Raw genomic sequence first — 22,573 nt, 5'->3', positions numbered from 1 at the left:
TACATAGCACGTGTGATTTCACTACAAGATCGCATTTTGCATCTTAATATTGCATGCCTGCAGCTCTGGTGTTAGAGATCTCACAGATGCAGGTCTGGGCATTAGAATTCAGCTTGCATGCGTCCGTGGTAAGCCATTGTCTTTCGGCTTCTGCAGCCTTCATATATCCAGCACCCTCCTTTGCCAAATAGCAAGCAAAGCCCGTTCAGTGCTGCTTCTTTCGTGTTAACATGCAGCAGCAGAAACCACCCCCTCATCCAATTCTCTGGGATGATCGCTTTACCCCTCCCCCCACCGCATGGCTGGTATCATGGAACATCCCTGCTAAACACCCCCCCCCCCACCGCGTGGCTGGTAGCAGGGAAGATCCCTGCTAGCCAAACGCGAAAAAGCTCAGCGCCAATCACCCCCCCCGCCCCGCTTCCCCCTGCTTGGCTACCTGCAAGGAAGGATTTCTTTTAAGCAACAGGCAAACAGCCCAGTAGGAATGGCCATCTCTGTCCCCTTAATTAAATACCTGAGTTTCAACCAGGTTACCATGAATGATATCACTCTCCTGAGAATAACACAGCGAGAGAAAGAACGCATGTTGCTTGAATGCCAGCAAACCTTGGACCATATGCAGCTAGGCTTTGTCGTGCAATGATACTAGATTACTTGCTACATGCATGGCGTGGTCAAGTGTCCTACCATGGAGGATAGAATAAGGTTGTCCTGCCCAGAAATCTTCTGCAAAGGCTTTTGGAGTACCTCCAGGAGAGCTTCATGGAGATGTCCCTGGAGGATTTCCGCTCCATCCCCAGGCATGTTAAGAGACTTTTCTAGTAACTGTACTGGCCACGAATGCGCATCCCAAGTCCTCAGGGCAAATTAATCATTAAAAAATGCTTGCTTTTAAACCATGTTTTGTATTTACAAAGGTACGCTCACCAGAGGTCACTTCCATGGCTTCATTGTGTGGGATAGTGGCTTGGGAGGGCTGGGAGGGTAGTTCCGTCAGGGTGAGAAAAAGCTCCTGGCTGTTGGGGAGAACGGAGTGCTGTGTGCTCTCTGCAAGCTCGTTGTCCTCTTCCTCCTCCTCCTCTTCATCTTCCCCGTCCGCAGAATCCTCAGCCATGGCTGAGATTACCACCCCCACCTCGGAATCCACGGACAGGAGTGGGGTAGTGGTGGCGGATCCCCCTAGAATTGCATGCAGCTCAGCGTAGAAGCGGCATGTTTTCAGCCCTGCCCTGGACCTTCCGTTTGCTTCTTTGGTTTTCTGGTAGGGTTGTCTGAGCTCCTTAACTTTCACACGGCACTGTACTGAGTCCCTGGTGTGGCCTCTCTGCATCATGGCCTTAGAAATTTTTTCAAATGTTTTTTCATTTCGTCTTTTGGAACGGAGTTCTGTTAGCACAGAATTCTCTCCCCATACAGCGATCAGATCTAGTACCTCCTATGCGGTCCATGCTGGAGCTCTTTTTCGATTCTCAGGAGACTGCATTGTTACCTGTGCTGATGAGCTCTGCGTGGTCACCTGTGCTGGTGAGCTCTCCATGCTGGCCAAACAGGAAATGAAATTCAAAAGTTCGCGGAGCTTTTCCTGTCTACCTGACCAGTGCATCCAAGTTCAGATGGCTTTCCAGAGTGGTCACAATGGTGCACTGTGGGATACTGCCCGGAGACCAATACCGTCGAATTGCGGCCACGCTAACCCTAATCCGACATGGCAATACCGATTTCAGCGCTACTCCCCTCGTCGGGAAGCACTGCAGAAATCGGTTTTATGAACCCTGTATATCGATATAAAGGGCTTCGTTGTGTGGATGGGTGCAGGGTTAAATCGATTTAACTCTGCTAAATTCGATATAAACACGTAGTGTAGACCAGGCTACGGAATACAAAGTATACAGTGCTCACTTTATTATTTTTGATTACAAATATTTGCACTGTAAAAAAGATAAAATAAATAGTATTTTTCAATTCACCTCGTACAAGTACTGTAGTGCAATCTCTTTATCATGAAAGTGCAACTTACAAATGTAGAATTTTACATAACTGCACTCCAAACCAAAACAATGTAAAACTTTAGAGCCTACAAGTCTACTCAGTTGTACTTCTTGTTCAGCCAATCGCTAAGACAAACAGGTTTGATGGGAGATAATGCTGCCTCTTCTTTCTTCGTCACCTGAAAGTGAGAACAGACATTCAAATGGCACTGTTGTAGCTGGTGTTGCAAGGTATTTAAGTGCCAGATATGCTAAACATTCATATGCCTCTTCATGCTTCGACTTCTAGGTTGTTCATCTTTTTTTACAGAGCAAATATTTGTAATAAAAATAATATAAAGGGAACAGTCTACACTTTGTGTTCTTGGTGAGTTTAGGAGTGAAAAGAAGGGAGAATTGGGGTGATTGGAGAGGCAAGTGGAATTAATGAAAGGATTTTAAGATGGAAGAGACTAAAGCGTGTCTGTATTGTTAGGGGAAAGGGCTATAGGTTAAGAGAAGAGTATGGAAGAAGATGAGAATGGGATGGGTTGGGGTCCCTGGTGCTAGTGGGGAGACTAGAGAAGTACAGATGAGAATCTTCTACAGCTGTGACTGGAGAGGAGGAGGAGAATGTAGGGGGGAGAAGGGAGGAAACCCAAGTGTGGGAGAAGGTCACTTCATATATTGTCTATTTTTGTCATGAAAGAAATCAGCAACTTTTTGATTTCAATGAATTGGCATTCTGTAGTGGAAAAACATTCCTTTGAAAAATTTCCAACCAGCTCTAGTTGTCATTGAGTTAAGAGGACACAGCTTCAAGTTGTTATACTGAAATGTTCTCTTCTTCCTTTTACTCCCATGCTGTACTTGTCTCCTATGAATTTCTGCACACTCCCTGACTACGCCCTTTAATTCTCAGTTACCATGCCCACAGCAAATATAGCTGCCTCAGTTTCTGACACTTTCCTTATCCCATTACTCACACTAAACCCTGTCTTTTGAATGCATTGCTTCCCCAACTCCTCATTTACCCTGGTGGAAGACTCCTACTTAGAAAGTAATCTCTTTAAATTGGATTCTGTTTGATATATCAGTTTCGTGTGAGTGGGAAGATGGTCAGGAGTTTATGAATCCCTGTTAGTTGTAGACCTATTACTGAGGGTTTCTAAACACAGTATCCAATCAGAATAGGGTCATTTGTAGTAATCAGTCAGAGTAAAGGGCTTGCATAAATCCACTGTATTGAGAGAAATAACTGTGCATGGATTATGCAGGAACTTAGCCTCTGGCTAGTTAATGGCCATCAGATATTCAGAGAAAAGGGATTTGTTTTCTGTGTGGGAGAATGGAGTGAGGGGAGAATGAAAAAAAATAACTTGTTTGTGGAGACCCCGGGCATACAGGATGTTTTCTTCAAAATTTCCCCAGTTTGAATATATTTGGGGCTGGGCTGTGTCGTCTTAAGCATGTGGACATAGTTTATCATAATTGTGAACTCTACCAGGAGTCAAATAATAATCCTTGCACACACATTTTTGTATATGAAGAACTTGGTTGTATAGTCTAATAATGACATCTTTAAAATGTAAACATTTTTTATTTATTTTAGTTTCTGATAGAAGTCAAGAATTCGCTCTTGTCCTCCGTACCCTCGGATTGGGTTAAGGTTGGTAGGTATGTAAAAATGTCTTTAATTTTTGTTTTCTTCCAGCACATAGACGGAACTATAATATAATTCTTCTTTTATTATTAAAATGTAGATAGTATATATTTTTCTATTTGCCCAATCTTAAACAGTTTTAAAAAGCAATTAAACAAAAAAACCCTTTAATTTATACTGTTATAGTAAAGTCTATAAAATACTGGGAAGTTGAGTTCCTGGAAGAAATGTTTAGCAGGATAGAGCCTTAGCAATAATATTATATTTGACCCTGAAAAAAAAACCGAAAAACCCACCTCAATAGAAATTTGTGTGCAAATTATTTTTCTCAATTTGTTTGTTTTCCATAATATATATGCTATGCATATGTGTGTGTATACACATACATGCGCACACAGTACCCTATTCACATAATCATGGTGGGTTTTATATTTATTTATTCAGAGCTATAACCGCAGGCATCTAAAGATATGAAATTTGTGTATCTGAATGAAGTTATTATCATTAAATTGTCATTTTACTCTCCTTGCTTGCTTTGTTGATTGTTACATAAGAATTGCTTTAGCTATTTGGGTGGGGTGTGGGGTTTCTGGTTGATGAGCCGAGGATGGACTGGATGATCTAATTGGCTTTTTCCTTCTCTGACTTCTGATATATTATTTAGATAGTGTGTTGAGCACCTTAAAAATGAAAAATGTAATATGTGATCACAATTACACAGATGATTAGCAAGGTCACTTAGCACTTGAATGGTCAAGGTAATCAAGAGAGGGATAATAATCTTTAATATTTTCTAACCCAGTAATAGGCATAATAAGGCATGCTCCCGCTATGTGCTGTTTGGATATTGGTTTATGGAAGAGCAACAATAAGAAAAGTATATACCAGAAGTTGGCAGCCTTTCAGAAGTAGTGTGCCGAGTCTTCATTTATTCATTCTAATTTAAGTTTTCACGTGCCAGTAATACATTTTAACGTTTTTAGAATGTCTCTTTCTATAAGTCTCTAATATGTAACTAAATTATTGTTGTATGTAAAGTAAATACAATTTTTTAAATGTTTAAGAAGCTTCTTTTAAAATTAAATTAAAATACAGAGCCCCCTGGACCGGTGGCCAGGACCTGGGCAGTGTGAGTGCCTCTGAAAATCAGCTCGTATGCCGCCTTTGGCACGTGTGCCATAGGTTGCCTACCTCTGGTGTATACAATAGCCCATAACTCAGGTCTTAAACAATACATTATAATTACTTAGTAACTTGCAAGATAATGTGCGCTAATGTCAAAAAAGAGATTTTAATTTTTTTAAGAAGTATCCCAAATCAAGCCAGCATTCATGCAACGCACAGCCTGTGTTTACTAACTACCAATAAGTCTTCCTCAGTGAGGTCATCATTGTGAAATTCTTTGTTTGTTATAAGTACAATTACTATTAGTCACAACAAGTCACCCATTTGTGCTTTTTTAAAGAAGGTAAACCTCTGTTGCTAAGCAAAATATTGTATGCCATGCTCTTTGACCATTTATATTACATTCTGAAATGTATTTCAAAAGCTTTCTGCACTGATTGCACCATAGTAACCAAGTACTTTACTTACAATAAAGATTATTGGAATCAACAGAGTTTAGCACTACTATAATAGAATATGCATTTTTTTATATCTATTTATTTTCAAGGATCACTGAGAATAAGAAAACTAGTCTAATTTTCCACATTGATGGCATAATTGATTGCTTAGTAACCTTGATTTCCTATTTGGCTTTTTTTTCTCTTCTAGCACAAAAGCTGTCAGCCGTTTCCACTCTCCTTTTATTGTAGAAAATTACAGACATCTGAATCAGCTACGGGAGCAGCTAGTCCTTGACTGCAATGCTGAATGGCTAAATTTTTTAGAGTGAGTTTACAATGAAAAGTAGAATCTGATGGGTTTTTTGTTTTTGGCTTGTTTTGGGTTTTTGTTTTTCTAGCTATGAAAGCAAGAGAAGAAAATGTTTCTCAAAATGAAAAGAAATTGCTGATTAGATTTCTTGTAGGCTGCCTTATGAGAAACTAAACTAAAAGATGGTCCTAAATTTAAAGCTCTTAAAATAAGATTTTGTAAAACTTAAGACGAACAGGAATGTTTCCTCAGTATATTAAGTTCCAATGAAATCAGTTTTTAAACAAATCAGATACTGGGGAGCTATGTTTAAACCTAAATATTGCAGTATTAAGGACCTGAAAGGCAACTGTTTTAAAAAGAAAGTGAAACTGACTTTAGTGATTTTATTGTTCAAGTTCAAAGAAACTGAAAAAGAAAACAAAGGTCATCCACTGTAACAAGCATATTGAATTTTTAATATTTTTTCACTTTTAATAGTCATAAATGTTTTTAGTGACATAGGTAAAGACATTTGTAACGTACGATTTTTAAGCTGACTGTCCTTTTAAGACATTATAGTATATTAAAATACTGTCTGAGTTCGTCATTGTGTTTAATTATCGAAGAATTAAGGCATAATTTGCTGTAACGTATAATAATACTGATGCGTTTCTGTGTTGAGGATGTTCAGAATATCCACAGTCAGTATCTCAGATAATTGTTCAGATTCTCTGCAGGCATACGTCTTGGATTTTAACCATCTTATTATCTGTAACTATTCTTTCATTAGAAACATTATTTCAGTAATACTACCCCTCACTACTTGCATATGATGGACGTTTTATATCTAGGCAGAGTTTACTCAAATTGTTCTTTGTTTATCAAAAATGGGCTTTGAATTTCATAGCAGTTTAATATAGGGCTGTCAAGCAATTAAAAAAATGAATTGCACGATTAATCGCACTGTTGAACAATAACAGAATACCTTTTGGATGTTTTCTACATTTTCAATTATAACACAGAATACAAAGTGTACAGTGCTCTCCTTATGGTTATTTTTGATGGCAAGTATTTGCACTGTAAAAAAAACAACAAAAGGAACAGTATTTTACAATTCAGCAAATACAGATACTGTAGTGCAATCTGCTTATCATGGAAGTTGAACTTACAAATGTAGAATTATGTACAAACAAAAGAGCATATGAAAATAAAACAATGTACAGTTTTAGAGCCTGCAAGTCCACTCCGTCCTACTTATTGTTCAGCCAATTGCTCAGACAAACAAGTGTGTTTCCATTTGCAGAAGATAGTGCTGCCTGCTTTTTTTTGTTTTGTTATATAACTGCATTCAAAAACAAAGCAATGTAAAACTTCAGAACTTACAAGTCCACTCAGTTCTACTTCTTGTTCAGCCAATCGCTAAGACAAACAGGTTTGATGAGAGATAATGCTACCTGCTTCTTACTTACAGTCACCTGAAAGTGAGAACAAGTGTTCTCATGTCACTGTTATAGCGAGCATCGCAAGATATTTATGTGCCAGATTCGCTAGAGATTCATGTCTCTTCATGCTTCAACCAACATTCCAGGGGACATGCGTCCATGCTGATGACAGGTTCTGCTCGAAAACAATCCAAAGCAGTGTTTATTTTCATCATCTGAGTCAGATGCCACTAGCAGAAGGTTGATTTTCTTTTTTGATGGTTTGGGTTCTGTAGTTTTTGGATCAGAGTGTTTCGCTTTTAAGACTTCTGAAAGCATGCTCCATAGCTCATCCCTCTCAGATTTTGAAGGGCACTTCAGATTCTTAAACCTTGGGTGGAGTGCTATAGCTATCTTTAGAAATCTCACATTGGTACCTTCTTTGCATTTTGTCAAATCAGCAGTGAAAGTGTTCTTAAAATGTACATCATGTGCTGGGTCATCATCCGAGACTGCTATAACATGAAATATATGGCAGAATGTGGGTAAAGCAGAGCAGGGGATATACAGTTATCCCGCAAGAAGTCAGTCACACATTTAACACATTCTTTTCTTAACAAGCGTCATAAGCATGTCCACTGGAATGGTGGCTGAAGCATGAAGGGGCACATGAATGTTTAGCATATACAAAAGTGTCTTGCAAATGCCTGTTCTCACTTTCTGGTGATGTAAATAAGAAGATGGCAGTATTATCTTCTCTAAATGTGAACAAACTTGTTTGTCTTAGCGATCGGCTGAACAAGAAGTAGGACTGAGTGGACTGGCAGGCGCTGAAGTTTTGCATGGTTTAGTTTTTTGAGTGCAGTTATGTAACAAAAAAAATCTACGTTTGTAAGTTTCACAACAAAGGGATTGCATTACAGTACTTGTATCAGGTGAATTGAAAATTACTATTTCTTTTGTTTATCATTTTTACAGTGCAAATATTTGAATAAAAAACTTGGATTTCAGTTGCAACACAGAATAGAATATATATGAAAATATAAAAAAAATCCAAAATATTTAATAAATTTTAATTGGTATTCTATTGTTTAACAGCGCAATTAAAGCTGTGATTAATTGCGATTAACTTTTTAATCGTGATTAATTTTTTTGATTTAAATCATGTGAGTTAACTGCAATTAATTGACAGCCCTAATTTAAAAGTTATTCTTCCAACTTTTTGGCTTAAACCTCTTTGGACAGTGATTGGATTCACATCTTTTTTGCCTTAAGCCTCTTAGCTTTGGTTTTCATCTGTGGAGTTTAAATAGTTTCTTTTATGATCCGTTTTTAATTTTTTGAGTTCCACATTGGTGAATTTCCCACTAATTGTTGCTAGAGCAGTATAGAGATGGGAAAATCAGAGTTACTCTGTTTTGTATTTCCCTTATATTTCCAACTTTACAAGTAGAACTGTAGATAATTAATTTACAGTAGGAAAATTTAAAGGTAACAGGAAAGGGCAGAAATGTATTAAGGCTAAGGGAGTGAGTCTACTGAAAACTTTGTCTTTTGCCTCTGTTAACTTCACACGTGTTGAAGGAACTGTACTCAGAAAGGGAAAAGAAATTATGAACTTTCCAAGGTGAAGAGCCTCGTTTTGTAAGAGACTCTGGAGAGCTCCTGTGTCAGGGCACTTTTTTTATTTTTTTCTTACGATAACTTACAGTTGAAGTGAGTGACAGAGTTCAGTCAGCCACTGTGATAAACAGGAACGTTTTTGTAGAGTCCATTAGGCAGCAGGGATCAGCTGCAGATCCTTTATATACTAGCTAATTAATTTCATTTTGCCTTCCTTTTAATGTGCAGAAAAAATACCGGGTTACACTATGAATATGAAGTTCATCATGATTAAGATTAAGTTCTCAAATTTAAGTTTGACATACTGCTGAGAGATTTGATTTTAGTGCAATTTTAATACCATAAGAGCCCTGTGAGAGCCACACAAAGGCTATATTTTGACAATACATGTGGATTCATATGAAATTATTTAATTAATTTAATTAATTAATTAATTCATTCCTCCCTTCTATACATATATAGTCATTTTAGTGAATATTATCACTCTGTGTTGAAGGCGGTTAATCACCTAGCAACTGTTGACTGCATTTTCTCATTGGCCAAGGTTGCTAAACAAGGAGCCTATTGCAGGTAATCAGTTTTAAAATGTTGTTTGTTGATTTAAAAGGAAGAATGTTAAAATAAGCTTTGATCTGACGTACTTAGAACAGTAAAATGTACTGATAAATATGTTGCTGGGCTATAAGTTTCAGCATTGTTTTACAAACGTAGGCTAAGGCATGGTCTCAACCCTGATGAGTTTACCATCTAAATTACATAATGCAAAGACAAAAGTTTTTAGAAAGACTTGCGTTTTATCAACAACAATTTACTCATACATGCATAGTTCCGTTGTCTTCAAATGAAGTGTTCACAGTGTGTCAAATTAAACTTGTTTAAATCTGTGTAGGGATTGGGGCCAAAGCTTTATGCTTCCAGGGAGTAGGTCCTGGAATTTCTGCAGTGCTGATCAGTTTTCAGTCTCTTTCAATTTAGTAGTCCTCTTCTGACATACTAAATAACACCTCTGCTAAAGATTTCAAAATTGGTGTAAAGCAGTGTTCCTGCAAATCTTTTACATCCATGTGCAGAATGAATTATGTTTGTGCACCAATATGGAGGTGGTGTGCGAAAGGGGTGTAGCCGAGGAGTTTGGGAGGGGGCTCAGGGCTGGGGCAGAGGGTTAGGTGTGGGTGAGGGCTCCAGCTAGCAGTGTGGGCTCTGGGGTGGGGCTGGGGATGAGAAATTTGGAGTGCAAGCTGCCCTGGGGTTAGGATCAGGGGACTCCACCCAGCCCTCTCCCTGCTGGCAGCAGCTCTGGGGCTGAGGCCAGAAGAGTCCTCCCAGCCCTCTCCCCACCTGCAGCAGTCCTGGGGCTGGGGCCCTCTCCCCGCTGGCAGTTGCTCCCGGACCAGGGAAGAGGCCAACAGCAGCCCTGGCCTGCATGCCCCAACTTGCTCCCCTCCCCACCAGGCCCATGTTGTTGCACTCCTGTGAGCCCCTTTATAGCCTGCTGCACAGCTTAGAGGGAACTTAAGTGTAAAGCTGAGTAAATATGAAGAGAGAGAATTTTGTTAACTTGTTCTTATAATTCTTATAACTCTTATTGTTCTATTTTATTATATTTAGAATACAAAAAAAAATTGATCTCTCTCTTTCTAGCACTAACATTTCTATTCAGTGTTTTTTGGGCTGTTAATATTTTGTTAAATGTATATGAATGTCCTTTCTCCTACGACTACAGAGGTGTTAATTGCTCACTTCACCTTGAGTGGTCTTTTATAGCATTAACTCCTTATGCTAAACCAGGGATTGGCAACTTTTGGCAAGCGGTTTGTTTTGGACCGTTTGTTTACTTGCCATGTCCACAAGTTTGGCCGACTGCGGCTCCCACTGGCCGCTTCGTCTCTCCAGGCCAATGGAGGCTGTGGGAAGCGGTGCGGGAAAAGAGATGTGCTGGCTGCGGCTTCCCGCAGCCCCCATTGGCCTGCAGCGGTGAACCCGTGGACGCGACTGGTAAACAAACTAGCCCAGCCCGCTAGGGGGCTTACCTTGGCGGGCCGCATGCCGGATGTTGCCGATCCCTGTGCTAAACAATCTGTTCTACCTTGTATTTAGCTGTGACACCCTGAGGGCAAGTCTACGCTACAAAATTAAATCAATTTAAGTTAGATCGAGTTACAGCCACCACAGGAATTAAATTGTCTCTTCGTGTCCACGCTATGCTCCTTCCCTTGGTGCAGATATTTATCAGGTGCGCTTGCACTGACTTAAGTCAGGCATTGTGGGGCACTGACAACTGGAGCCTCATCATAGAATATTAGGGTTAGAAGAGACCTCAGGAGGTCATTTAGTCCAGGGGGTCAGACTAGATGATCATAATGGTCCCTTCTGACCTTAGTCTATGAGTCCAATCCCCTGCTCAAAGCAGAATCAACGCCAACGAAATCCTCCCAGCCCAGGCTTTGTCAAGCCGGGCCTTAAAAACCTCTAAGGATGGAGATTCCACCACCTACCTAGGTAACCCATTCCAGTGCTTCACCACCCTCCTAGTGAAATAGTGTTTCCTAATATCCAACCTAGACCTCCCCCACTGCAACTTGAGACCATTGCTTCTTGTTCTGTCAGCTACCACTAATGAAAACAACCAAGCTCCATCCTTTTTGGACCCTCCCGTCTGGTAGTTGAAGGCTGCTATCAAATCCCCCCTCACTTTTCTCTTCTGCAGACTAAATAACCCCAGTTCCCTCAGCCTCTCCTCATAAGTCATGTGCCTCAGCCCCCTAATCATTTTCGTTGCTCTCCGCTGGCCTCTCTCCAATTTGTCCACATCCCTTCTGTGGTGGGAGGGACCAAAACTGGATGCAATACTCCACGTGTGGCCTCACCAGTGCTGAATAGAAGGGAATAATAACTTCCTTTGATCTGCTGGTAGTGCTCCTACTAATACAGCCCAATTATGCCATTGTCATTCTTGGCAACAAGAGCACACTGCTGACTCATATCCAGCTTCTCATCCACTGTAATCCACTCATCGCTCCGGGGCTGACAGCTGTAGCCCCACTGCCCCGCCTGTCAGCCCCGGGGCAGCAGGGCTCCAGCTGTCAGCACTGAGTGGCAACAGGTGGTGTAAGCAAGGCACTGTCTGCGCAGACACTGTGTCGACCTATCTACATCGACTTAAGCGCTATGCCTCTCGTAGAGATTGAGTTATTGAGTGAGTGTAGTGGGAGGGATGTCTTAGTGTAGACACTTACAGAGTTAGGTCAGCGTAAGCTGCCTTATGTCAACCTAATTCTGTAGGTTAGACCAGGCCTAAGTTACATTAACATACAGTCACCTCAGTAATTAAATTGCTTCTGCATGTCCACTTTACATTCCTTGTGTTGGTGATGAATGTCCTCACTAGAAGCTCTTGCATCATTGCACAGGGTAGTGCACCATGGGTAACTATCCCACTGTGCAACTTGCCACCATCTAGTGCAGTGTGTTTTGGGAATGATTTGCAGTGCTTTGTGGGAACAAATGAGTTGAGCAGAAGTGACTGGGAACATGGTTTCAGTGTCCCAGGATGCAGTTTTCTCCATCCCATAATTTTATCTGCATCCCATAATGTTTCACATCTCTTTTTAAAAGTCCCGCAAACCCACACATCTGCTCTCTGTGTGAGAATCGTGGATTCTGCACAATTCTGCACGAGAATTCATTTTTCATCTGTTTATGGTTTATTGAAAAGATACCTGTATGCTGTTTAGAATGCCTTCCCTAAGATTTCATCATGATATTCCTAAATAATTAAATGTAATGAAGAGTGTACTGACATCTACTTCTTTGTGCAGACCAGTTGTGCAAGATAAAGGGAAAAAAATAATTATAAAAAAAGGCAGACACCCTGTGATTGATGTATTGCTAGGAGAACAAGATCAGTATGTTCCAAACAGCACCAACCTATCCGTAAGTATGGGCCTATAATGAGGGATTGAATATTAGTCAAAGGAAGGATTCTAGAATTTGCTTCTGGTCCAGGAAATTAAATAAATAATTTAATTATACAGATGGCAGCTTGCTTGCATTTCAAAAGACCTTTCTTGAATCCATGTCCACATCTGTTTTACAACATTGCTTGATGATCATCATTTTTCTGATTTCGAACAGTCAATTACATACTTCTGCAGCATCATTCAGACTAATGGCACAAACAAATTGAAGAGGTAACCTCAAAAGACAGTATGATTAGGGTTGGGAAAACTGGATTTTAAGTGGTCATTCTAAGGAACATAAGCATTACTACAAAATATTTGTATTAACATACAGCTAATGCAGAAAAATAATTGATCATATTTTTATTTTATATGGATATTTCTGAGAAATGTATCTGTTATGATTTTGGCTGGGGGAAGGGACATGTTAAGTTCTGAGACATTAAAATGTCAGGAATTGCAAGATCTTTTAATCCTTGCCACTAAGTATTCACCTCAATTTTTTTTTGTAATATTAAACTTCTGCTTTGTACAAAAAGAAATAAATACTTTAAACCTACTTCTGAACATCAGCTGCCTTTGCATACTTTATTTTTCCATGTTTATTGTAGGTGTTGATATGGAGCTGTTGCTATGGTAAAATATGTTCTACTTTGTATTGCATATATTTACATATGAATTATTTTTCAAAGCTATTATAGAATGTTGATATAAAAGTGTTGTATGTTGCTTCAGTGCAAAATGAACATTAAAAAATTCTTCTGCAACTCAGAATTAATTACAAAAGGTATTTCTAAAAAATCTGGCATTTTATTCAATAATCATCTTACATTTTTCTGTTAGCCATGTTCTAATGTTATAATTTAACAACTAATACAGAAACAATAGATAAAATCCAGGTGATATTGGCATAATCACTGTTGATTCTAGTGTTGTTTTCAGCTCTCTCTACTTTTCTGTGGATGGTGGGTCGGAACCTAGTTCATCAAAATGCTTCTATTTCAAATAAAACAGTTTGAATTATCAGTAGACTATGCCTGCAGAAATGCCTTCAACTGTGTTTTTTACCTGCCTGAAACTATTGCTAGAGCCTTTCGATCAGGACCATATCATGAACGTGTCTCCTCCTCCTTTGATCTCCTCTTAAAAATGTTTATGAACTATTCTTCCTATGTATCAACTTTATGATAGGACTTCAAATCTAAAAGTTGGTTTTATTACTTCAAAACATATTTGTGTAAACAAGCTATTTCTTCTACAGGCTGGGAAATAAGAAATAGAGATATCCAATTTTAAATATTTGGGTGGTGGTCAGATATGATGATGATGGGAGTCCTATAAGTACCATGATTCTTTTTTCATGTACAGAAACAGGGGTATCACTTAATTTCTATTTTTAATTTGGATTATTTGCGAATTCTAGACTCTTTATTAGGAGAGGAATTAAGTCTGTGTTAATCACTGGACACATTTTAAAATATTGACAAAGTTATAGAACTGAATACTTAAAAATATTGGCAGTTAATATTGGTACAATTGCAACAGCTTTTAAAGTGTTGTCAGGGTAGTCCTTATGAAAGAAAAAATATTAGTGTTGTATAGCAGTCACTTCAAATAAGGGCTGGGGGAAAGATGAGAGATGCAGAGGAGTAGATAGATTGGGCAGAGGCATTCCTTAGGGGAAGGTTTATTAAAAGGGCTACTTTAGGTCCTAGTAAAGAGGAAAGGATAGAACTTGATGAAGTACAGGTAGGAACTGAAGAGAAACTACCAAATTTAAAAAAAAAAAAAAAGTCCCCTTCAGTTGTATCATATGAAGGCAGACAACTAAATATTGATACATTTGATAAATTCTTGTATACACATTCTAGAAGTTTAAATACTAAGATGGGTGAACTTGCCTGGTATTAAACAAGGATATTGATATAATAGACATCCCAGAAACTTGGTGGAATGATGATAATGGGATGCAGTCCTGCCAGGGTACACAATATATAAGAATGATAGAGTAGGTCTTGTAGGTGGGGGAATGGGACTTTATGTGAAAGAAAGCATAGAGTCAAATATAGTAAAAATCTTAAATGAATCACATTTCAATGGATAGAAATTCCATGCTTGAATAATAATAAATATAGCAGTAGGAATATGCTATCGACCGCCTGACCAGGATGGTGACTGTGAAATGCTCAGGGAGATAAGAGAGGCTACAAACACACACACACAACCCCCGCCCCCCCCAATAAAATCCCCATATTGACTGGATATGTCACCTCCGGATGGGATGCAGAGGTAAAATTTCTAGACATCATCAATGACTGCTTCTTGAAGCAGCTAGTCCTGGATCCCACAAGGGAAGTGGCAATTCTTGAATTAGTCCTAAGTGGTGTACAATATCTGGTCTAGGAGGTGACTATAGCTGACCGACTCAGAAATAACAATCATGATATAATTAAATGTAACATCCTTGAGAGGGGCGGGGGAGTACCAAAGAAACCCACCAAGTAGCATTTAACTTCAGAAAGAGGAACTACAAAAAAATGAGGAAGCTATAGAAATGAAAATTAAAAGGAACAGTACAAAGGATGAAATGCCTGCAAACTGCATTTGAAACTGTTTGAAAAACATGATAATAGAGGCTCAGACCACATGTATTCCCCAAATTAAAAAAAAGCCTAACTATACAAATGCCACTATGGCTAAACAGCAGAGTAATGGAGACAGTTAGAGGCAAAAAGGCATCCTGTAAAAAATTGGAAGTCAGATCCTACTGAGGAAAATGGAAAGAAGCATAAACTCTGGCAAGTCAAGAGGAAAAGTATAATTAGGCAGTCCAAAAAAGAACTTTGAAGAACAGTTTAGCCAAAGACACAGACTAACAGCAAAGGTTGTTGGTTTTTTTAAAGTACATTGGAAGCAGAAAGTCTGCCAAACAGTCAGTGGGCCACTGGATGATCAAGGTGCTAAAGGTACATTCAAGAAAGACAATGCCATTGCTGAGAAATGAATGAATTCTTTGCATTGGTGTTCACTGCAGAGGATGTGGGGGAGATTCCCACACCTGAGCCATTCTTTTAGGTGACAGATCTAAGGACCTATCCCAGATTGAGGTGTCAGTAAAGGAGATTTTGGAACAAATTGATAAACAGAAATAAGTCACAGGGCCCAGATGGTATTCACCCAAGAGTTCTGAAGGAACTCAAATATGAAATTGCAGATTTTTAAAATAGGCTCCAGCATTGATCCTGACAATAACAGATCAGTAAACCTAACATCAGTACCAGGCAAATTGGTTGAAACTATAGTAAAGAAGAGAATTATCTGACACATAGATGAACACAATATGTTGTGGAAGAGTCAACACAGTTTTGTAAAGTGAAATCATTTCTCATCCATCCGTTAGATTTCTTTGAGTGTGTCAATAAGAATGTGGAACAGGGTGAACCAGTGGATATAGTGTACTTGCGCTTTCAGAAAGCCTTTGACAAGGTCCCACACCAAAGGCTCTTAAGCAAAGTAAGCAGTCACGGGTAAAAAGAGAAGGTCCTCTCATGGGTTAGCAATGGGTTAAAAGATAGAAATAAAGGGTAGGAATAAACAGTCTGTTTTCATAGTGAAGAGAGGTAAATAGTGTGGTCCTCAAGGATTTGTACTGGGACCAGTGCTGTTCAACATATTCATAAATGATCTAGAAAAAGGGGTAAACAGTGAAGTGGCAAAGTTTGTAGACAATACAATATTACTCAAGATAGTTAAGTCCAAAGCTGATTGTGAAAAGTTACAATGGGATCTCACAAAACGGGGTGATGGGCAACAAAATGGCAAATGAAATTCAGTGTTGATAAGTGCAAAATTTGGAAAAAATCATCCCAACTAGACATACAATATTATGCATTCTAAATTAGTTGTTACCACTCAAGAAAGATCTTGGAGTAATTGTAGATAGTTCTCTGAAAACATCCACTCAATGTGCAGTGGCAGTCAAAAAAAACTAATAGAATATTAGGAACCATTAGGATAGGAATAGATAATAAGTCAGAAAATATCATAATGCAACTATATAAATCCATGCTACTTTCACCCCTGGAATATTGGGTATAGTTTTGGTCACCCATCTCAAAAAAAAAAAAAAAATTGGAAAACATACAGAGAAAAGCAACAAAAATGAATAGAGGTATGGAACAGCTTCCATATGAGGAGAGATAGAAAAGACTGGCACTGTTCATCTTGAAAGAATATGGTAGATGTCTATGAAATCATGAATGATATGGAGAAAGTAAACAAGGAAGTGTTGTTTACCCTTGGGCATAACACAAGAGCCATGGGTCACCCAATGAAATTAATAGGCAGCAGGTTTAAAACAAACAAAAGGAAGTATTACTTCACACAACGCACAGTCATCCTGAGGAATTCATTGCCAAAGGTGGTTGTGAAGGCCAAAAGTGTAGCTGGGTTCAAAAAAGAATTTGATAAGTTCATGGAGGATAGATCCATCAGTGGCTGTTAGCCAAGATGGTCAGGGATGTAACCTCTGCACTGGATGTCCCTAAGCCTATGACCACCAGAAGCAGGGGCTGGACCACTTAATAATTGTATTGCTCTTTTCATTTCTTCTGAGACATCTGGCACTGGCCACTGTCGAAAGATAGGATACCAAGTTAGATAGACCATTGGTCTGACCCAGTATGGCCATTCTAATGCTGCAGTAGTGGTTTGTAAAACATAATGATTTGCACTAATACTACTGTAGTAATGTAATGTGGGGATGGAAGGATAAATTTCTAATCATATTAGAAAATACAGCCTTTTCAATCACAGAGTCAACATTCTTATGAAATTAGGGGAATTCCCACTAGTGTCACACTGTACATGGAGCAGCAAAAGTGAATATCCTATTAAATGGTTTCTTCAAAGAATTGTTATTAGAAGTAAATAATTTTCTTTTTAAGCTGCTGCTTCTTCCCCTCAGAAAAATAACTTTATTATGTAGAAGGCATATTAAATACTGAATATACCCTTTGTATATACATCTCATACATACATCATTGTAAAACATACTGTCAGTTAAATAAGCAGTCCATTTCAAGAGTGTATTTTTAACAGCTGTTTTGCATTTTCCAGGGTGACAAAGAAAGGGTAATGATAATTACTGGGCCCAACATGGGTGGAAAGAGCTCCTATATAAAACAAGTTGCACTGATCACGATCATGGCACAGATTGGTTCCTATGTTCCTGCAGAGGAGTCCACAGTTGGAATTGTGGATGGTATTTTTACCAGGTAATCTATCAGAACTTCTTTTATGTTCTGGGGGTGGAATGGAATTACTGTAGTACAGTTTTTGCACTGCTGATTACAGTTTCATTATTTAACTTGTGGCTACATATGCAATTATATTTTTCAAAATTATGTTGTTTTTAAATGAATTGTCCACTTTGTGTTTTCTTACCCCTCAATAAAACATCCGGCCAAAATGTCTAAACCTGAATGCCTAAAGTCTGAATCTTTAAACAGAATCTTTCTGGCTTAATTTTTAAAGATGGCAGTTGCTATTTGCACTGAAGTGAATGGTAGCAAGAAATGCTCAGCATATCTGAAAATCATGCCAAGTACAGTGGTGTCTAACTGTAGACAGTCAAGTTTGAAAATTTTGTCCCACGTATTTTGTGTTGTCCTTGAGCCTTATCTCATTTATTAGTCATTCCAGTTCAGCTTGCACAAAATGTCAGATTTGTTTAAAAAACAGTGCTGAATAAAGATGTAAGAATATTAACAAACCCCAAATTTTTATAGTTTGTAGCTGTAATAGATTCTAGAAAACATCCTGCTGTGATTTTCCCCTTTTCCCCCCACCACCTCATTTCGTCCTCTCTTTTTGGTTCTCTCTCACACACTGCAAAAAGGTCAGATTGCTGAAGCCATTTGAATTTAAATTTCAAAAATAACATATTTCTTTGAGAGAGGTCTCTTCTATATAAACTCTTCTACAGTGCCTATTACTGTGGCATTTGAGTACCTTTTAAAGTTAGGGGAAAAAAGGGGTCTCTGTAATCTCTCAGTAATAATTTTATTGTACAAAAATGTTGCATTTTTATATCTCATTTTTTTCATAGTTGGAAGGAACAACATATCACATGATACACTTTCATGCCTAGCAATCTAAGGAATTTAGAAAACAATTTGTTACCTTATTAGATGTTAATTGGAGTTGAAACATCAAAATAGCTATTAGCTGTCTTTTTCCTACCTGTTTTCTCATACTTAGAAACCTAAGGTCAAACTGTGTTATTAATCAACCGAATAAGCCTTTGTTGACGGGAAATGGAAATTTGTAAGGTATGTTATTTATTGCATTGGTAACGACATTCCATTTAGAGAAAGTTTTAAAGATAATTTTTGGCTTCCTGCATAAAGGTAGCTGAACGTACTATGACAAAGTTCCTCCTCTACCTTGGTGAGTCCTGCGCTTATTGTCGGATTTGCTCACCTCACAGATTCACCATGTGGGTTAGGAAACAGCCCAGAGACCTTCCCCTCTGGTAGAAACCACAATCCAGGTCAATTCCTCCTGTGTTTGATCAGGAGTTGGGAGGTTTGGGGGGAACCCGGGCCCACCATCTACTCCGGGTTCCAGCCCAGGGCTCTGTGGACTACAGCTGTCTAGAGTGCCTTCTGGTACAGCTGCACGACAGCTACAGCTCCCTGAACTACTTCCCCATGGCCTCCTCCCAAAACCTTCTTTATCCTCACCAGAGGACCTTTCTCCTGGTGCCTGATAATGCTTGCACTCCTCAGTCTTCCAGCAATATGTCTTCTCACTCTTAGCTCCCCTTGCCTCTTGCTCCCAGCTCCTCGCATGCATGCCACAAACTGAAGTGAGGTCCTTTTTAAACTCAAGTGCCCTGATTAGCTAGCCTGTCCTAATTGATTCTAGCAGTTTCTTAATTGGCTCCAGGTGTCTTAATTATCCTACCTGTCTTAATTGGTTCTAGCAGGTTCCTGATTATTGTAGTTTAGCCCCTTCTCTGGTCAGTCAGGGAACAGAAAACTACTCATCCAGTGACCAGTATATTTGCCTTCTACCAGACTCCTGTACCCCACTTGTCTGGGTCTGTCACAGTACCAGCCTTTTTATTAGAGAGACATGGTGGGTGAAATATTGTAGAACCTCAGAGTTACGAACTTGTGAGAAATGGAGGTTGTACGTAACTCTGAACAAAACGTCATGGTGGTTCTTTCAAAAGTTTACGACTGAACATTGATTTAATATAGCTTTGAAACTTTACTATGCAGAAGAAAACTGCTGCTTTTAACCATCTTAATTTAAATGAAACAAGCACAGAAACAGTTTTCTTACCTTGTCAATTTTTTTTAAACTTTATCTTTTATTTTTTTTTAGAAGTTTACATATAACACATGTACTGTATTTGCGTTTTTTTTTTGGTCTCTGTTGTTGCCTGATTGCATACTTCCAGTTTCAAATGAAATGTATGGTTGACCGGTCAATTCTTAACTCTGGTGTTTGTAACTCTGACCAACTTCTGTTGATGAGTGGGACAACTTTCAAGCTTATATAGAGCTCTTCTTCAGGTCTGGGAAATGTACTCAGAGAGTTAGAGCTAAATACAAGGTGGAACAGATTGTTTAGCATAAGTAGTTATCACATATTTCAAGGGAACATTCAAGGTGAAGTGGCCTGTTGACACTACTCCAGTCGTAAGGAGAAAAGGAAGGCAGGGAGGAGGTGAGAAGACAGCAAGGGGGATTGTTAGTGGGTTATAGGTTGTTGTAGCAAGCCATAAATCCAGTGTGTCTGTTCAGTCCATGAGGAGAGAGGTGCTGATATTAGGATGTCCCTCTGCTCCTGCACCCCCCCCCACTCTGTACCCCCTCTCCACAAAGCAGAGGAGAGGGACAGAAAGGAGGGAGCTTGCTGGAAGCTATTGCTTCCTGTCTGAACTAGCTGATCTGCTTAAAAGGGCAACTTACTTGAAGTGTGGTCAGCAAACTTCAAGGGGCAATGCACATCTCTCTCTCACTCATGCACGCATCCCTCAGCACTTTGGAAAGTCAGCACCTGTGCAACCTTGCATGTGCTATCAGGAGGAGGGAGTGGTGCTCTATCCCTCCTTTGGTGTTATCCCGCCTCACGGGGCCCCCATTGGAACCCCTGGCCATATGCTCATGGTCTCACCTTTCATGGAAGGTAGCCTTCCTCATGGCTATCACAGCCCAGAGGATCTTGGAGCTCAGGGTCCTGACATGCGACCCCCCACAATAGTCTTTCACAAGGACAAGGTGCAGCTCTGCCCAGACCCTGCATTCCTCCCTAAGGTGGTCTCCGCCTTTCACATGGGCCACGACATCTTCCTGCCTGTCCTCTGCCCCAAACCTCATGCCTCTAATGAGGAACACTGCCTACATACGCTCAATGTGTGCAGTGCACTGGATTTTTATCTGGATTGGACTAAGCCATTCCGCAGGTCCTCACAACGCTTTGTTGCTTCAGCCGAGCGCATGAAGGGTTAACCAATCTCCACTGTGCTTCAGCTAGGGAATCTGTGAACTCCTACCCATCTCCATCAGACATAGCTTGCAGTCACCTACTGTGGAATACACATGAGCAATCACTCGAAGAAGAAAGGACAGTTACTTGTTCCGTAACTGGCGTTCTTCGAGATGTGTTGCTTATGTCTATTCCACATCTCGCCTTCCTTCCCCTCTGTCAGAGTTGGTCTGGCAAGAAGGAACTGAGGGTGGGGGGAGCGCGTGACTCCCCTTATAGCGCGCTATAGAGGATAGCTAAGAGTTAATGTTCTTTTACCGGTAAAGGGGTAACACCGGTAACCTGAAACACCTGACCAGAGGACCAATCAGGAAAGAAGACTTTTTCAAATCCGGGTGGAGGGAAGTTTGTGTGTGAGTTCTTTCTTCTTTTTTTTGTGTCTGACCCTCTCGGCTCTGAGAGTGATCTTTCTGTCTCCTGCCTTTCTAATCTTCTGTTTCCCAGTTGTAAGTACAAAGAGATAAGACAGTAGGTTTATATTGTTTGTTTTTTGTATTTACATGTGTGTAGTTGCTGGAATGTGTTAAATTGTATTCTTTGTGGATAAGGCTGTTTATTCATATTTCTTTTAAGCAATTGACCCTGTATTTGTCACCTTAATACAGAGAGACCATTTTTATGTATGTTTCTTTCTTATAAAGCTTTCTTTTTTAGACCTGTTGGAGTTTTTCTTTAGTGGGAATTCCAGGGAATTAAGTCTGCAACTCATCAGGGAATTGGTGGGAGGAAGAAGTCAGGGGGAAAATCTCTTTATGTTAGATTTACTAAGCCTGACTTTGCATACCCTCTGGGTGAAGAGGGAAGTACTTGTGTTTCCAGGACTGGAAACGAGGAGGGTGGAGTCCCTCCGTTTAGTTTCATGGAGCTTGCTTCTGTGTCTCTCTCCAGGAACCCAGGGAGGGAACACCTGGAAGGGAGAAGGGGGGGGGAAATGGTTTATTCCCCTTTGTTGTGAGACTCAAGGAATTTGGGTCTTGGGGTCCCCAGGGAAGGTTTTTTGGGGGACCAGAGTGCCCCAAAACACTCTAATTTTTTGGGTGGTGGCAGCTTTACCAGATCCAAGCCGGTAACTAAACTTAGAGGTTTTCATGCTAACACCCATATTTTGGACGCTAAGGTCCAAATCTGGGAAAAATGTTATGACATGGTGTGCAGCGTTGTGGGAAAGATAGAATCCAGAAGCCAGTGGGAATATTATTTTCTTTTTCTCTGCTAGGGCTTTTAAGCAGAGAGAAACAGTTTGGTTTTAAAAGGAACCAGAGAGGATTTTTTTTCTTCTTTCTGCTCTCTCTTGCAGTTTTTGGCTTGCATATTAAGCAAGGAACCATTAAGGAACTATTAAGGGTCTTTTGTCAGACAATAGCACTCCGATTGTGAGTCAAATACCAGAACAATACACATGCAAATAAAGTGGTTTTTCTGGTTTACTTTACATTTAAAAGATTAGCTAGAGGAAGAAAGGGAAAAAGGCACTGTTGCTAGGCAGACCCCAGGAGGCAAAAGAGAGCCTGCAGTTCA

General features: G+C 39.6%; 1 protein-coding gene across 2 annotated transcripts in view; it reads left to right on the top strand.

Moving 5' to 3' along the window:
- Window positions 1-22,573, top strand: part of MSH3 (mutS homolog 3) — a 186,983-nt gene that overhangs the window by 115,534 nt on the left and 48,876 nt on the right. For both annotated transcript variants that reach the window (XM_030566366.1, XM_030566365.1), the window contains exons 16-20: window positions 3,583-3,647; window positions 5,407-5,523; window positions 8,997-9,104; window positions 12,353-12,467; window positions 17,612-17,769. In XM_030566366.1, the coding sequence (XP_030422226.1) occupies window positions 3,583-3,647; window positions 5,407-5,523; window positions 8,997-9,104; window positions 12,353-12,467; window positions 17,612-17,769 (563 nt within the window). The remainder of the gene's footprint in view (window positions 1-3,582; window positions 3,648-5,406; window positions 5,524-8,996; window positions 9,105-12,352; window positions 12,468-17,611; window positions 17,770-22,573) is intronic.

This window comes from Gopherus evgoodei, chromosome 6, assembly GCF_007399415.2.
Source record: "Gopherus evgoodei ecotype Sinaloan lineage chromosome 6, rGopEvg1_v1.p, whole genome shotgun sequence".
In the NCBI taxonomy this organism is placed as follows: Eukaryota; Metazoa; Chordata; order Testudines; family Testudinidae; genus Gopherus; species Gopherus evgoodei.
Note: the sequence above shows the minus strand (reverse complement) of the source record. Positions and strands in the feature narration are given on the sequence as shown.